The following is a 1,485-nucleotide window of genomic DNA, read 5'->3' as shown; positions in this document are numbered from 1 at the left end:
TATATGGTCTCATACAAAATATATTTTATTAATTTAATTCTAAGGAGACCATATTTTAAAATGCATGTGCGATGAATTCATTTTAATTTTATTTCGATGTATGCAGCTTCCTTATATGGGCTTGGTCGGTGTTGGTGATTATTGTTAAATTAACGGTAGAGTTATTTTATACGTGTTTTTCTTTATAAAATTATGACTATTTAGCAAACTACAAGAAACCGCACGTGCAAAATTGCACTGCACCGCGAAAACCTCTAGTCTCATCTAGTTTTTATTTATGTTGTTTAATGTAACAAACACAACCTAACTATATGTTAATAATACTCAATCGCATGGTAATTTGTTATTCTTATTATTAAAACTTGCTAAAGATGCATTCTAGGTGAACCTTTAGTATAAATGGACAAAGTTTCAAGATTATACATAAAAACATATATAGCGATTTCATTGCTAGCTTCAATTCTCATTATATATTTATATATGGAAAGCTAGACACGTACTATCATCTTTTTCTTCCACCTACATAAGAAAACCAAGATTACGGTCAATACACATACTAATATACAGTTAAGTTATGAGAAAAAAAGATGAATTAGGTTTGTTTAACATACTTTTTACAGTTGGTATCAGCTTTGACCGGAGGAAGTTTCATTGCAAGCATGCATTCATTGGGAAGAACTGAGAGGCCGACACCAGTAAACGGTGTGCCTTGTCTGTCGATCACGGTTTCTTGTATGCAGTCACATAGATTTTTTGCATCAGCATTAGTGTTTATACCTTTTCCTATCCTCGCAAGTTGTACACAACACGACATTGGGGGAGGTGTGCATTGATCGTTACATGGAGCTTTTCTACAATTAGGGTGACAAGTTATCACGTGTAGATAACAAGATATCATGCGAAGATTAATCCTCATGCACGGAAGACTAAGCTGTCCTTCAACCTGTGTATTCAGCCGCCCAAGCACCAATAGGATCGCCAAAGCCCATGCAATTCTGATTTTTGCCTCTTTCATGTTTTTTGTTCCTCGGGCATATATAAACGTACGAGTTTCAAAACTATATATAGAGGTATCCTAAGAATGACTTGTGTTTTTTCAAGCCAAGGATAGTATCGTCATTTTCATCTAGAAACATATGTATTAATTAGTACAAGTAACTAAATATTTTTCTTGGTTAGAGGGGTCTTGCATGCATTTGTCCAAGGGTAGTTTAGCATTTTCACATACTGACGGAATAGTACAAGTAACTAAACTTTTATCGGTTATTAGTTTCATGACGAAATCCAAACGTAAGGTTGCATGCATATATGATTCGATCGTGCGATTATTTAAAATTTCATGAATTGAAATACTTGTGGCGTGTGGAATAATGATCGGTAAGAATCAGAGAAGTGTGTCCATAAAATATTGATCCCAAGATTACGTGCACTGCTACGTTCATAATTAATTTGTATATTCTTCATGGATCCCCAATATGTCTGTTA

At 34.2% G+C, this 1,485-nt stretch overlaps 1 protein-coding gene across 1 annotated transcript; it reads right to left on the bottom strand.

The window, feature by feature from the left end:
• Nucleotides 1-328: 328 nt before the first annotated feature.
• Nucleotides 329-999, bottom strand: LOC111894651 (uncharacterized). Its single transcript, XM_023890746.3, has 2 exons — nt 612-999; nt 329-519 (listed from the first exon to the last, which is right to left on the bottom strand). The coding sequence occupies exons 1-2, from the start codon at nt 914-916 to the stop codon at nt 489-491; spliced, it is 336 nt and encodes a 111-aa protein (XP_023746514.2). The 5' UTR covers nt 917-999; the 3' UTR covers nt 329-488.
• Between the last annotated feature and the right edge of the window lie 486 nt (nt 1,000-1,485).

Source organism: Lactuca sativa, chromosome 7 (assembly GCF_002870075.4).
Source record: "Lactuca sativa cultivar Salinas chromosome 7, Lsat_Salinas_v11, whole genome shotgun sequence".
NCBI classification, from domain to species: domain Eukaryota; kingdom Viridiplantae; phylum Streptophyta; class Magnoliopsida; order Asterales; family Asteraceae; genus Lactuca; species Lactuca sativa.
Note: the sequence above shows the minus strand (reverse complement) of the source record. Positions and strands in the feature narration are given on the sequence as shown.

Bases quoted from the DNA above. Each gene is read 5' to 3' on its own strand.
- LOC111894651 (XM_023890746.3), bottom strand. From the start codon at position 916: ATGAGGATTAATCTTCGCATGATATCTTGTTATCTACACGTGATAACT. The intron at 520-611 runs GTATGTTAAACA...TTTCTTATGTAG, and splicing joins GCTGATACCAACTGTAAAAA to GTGGAAGAAAAAGATGATAG.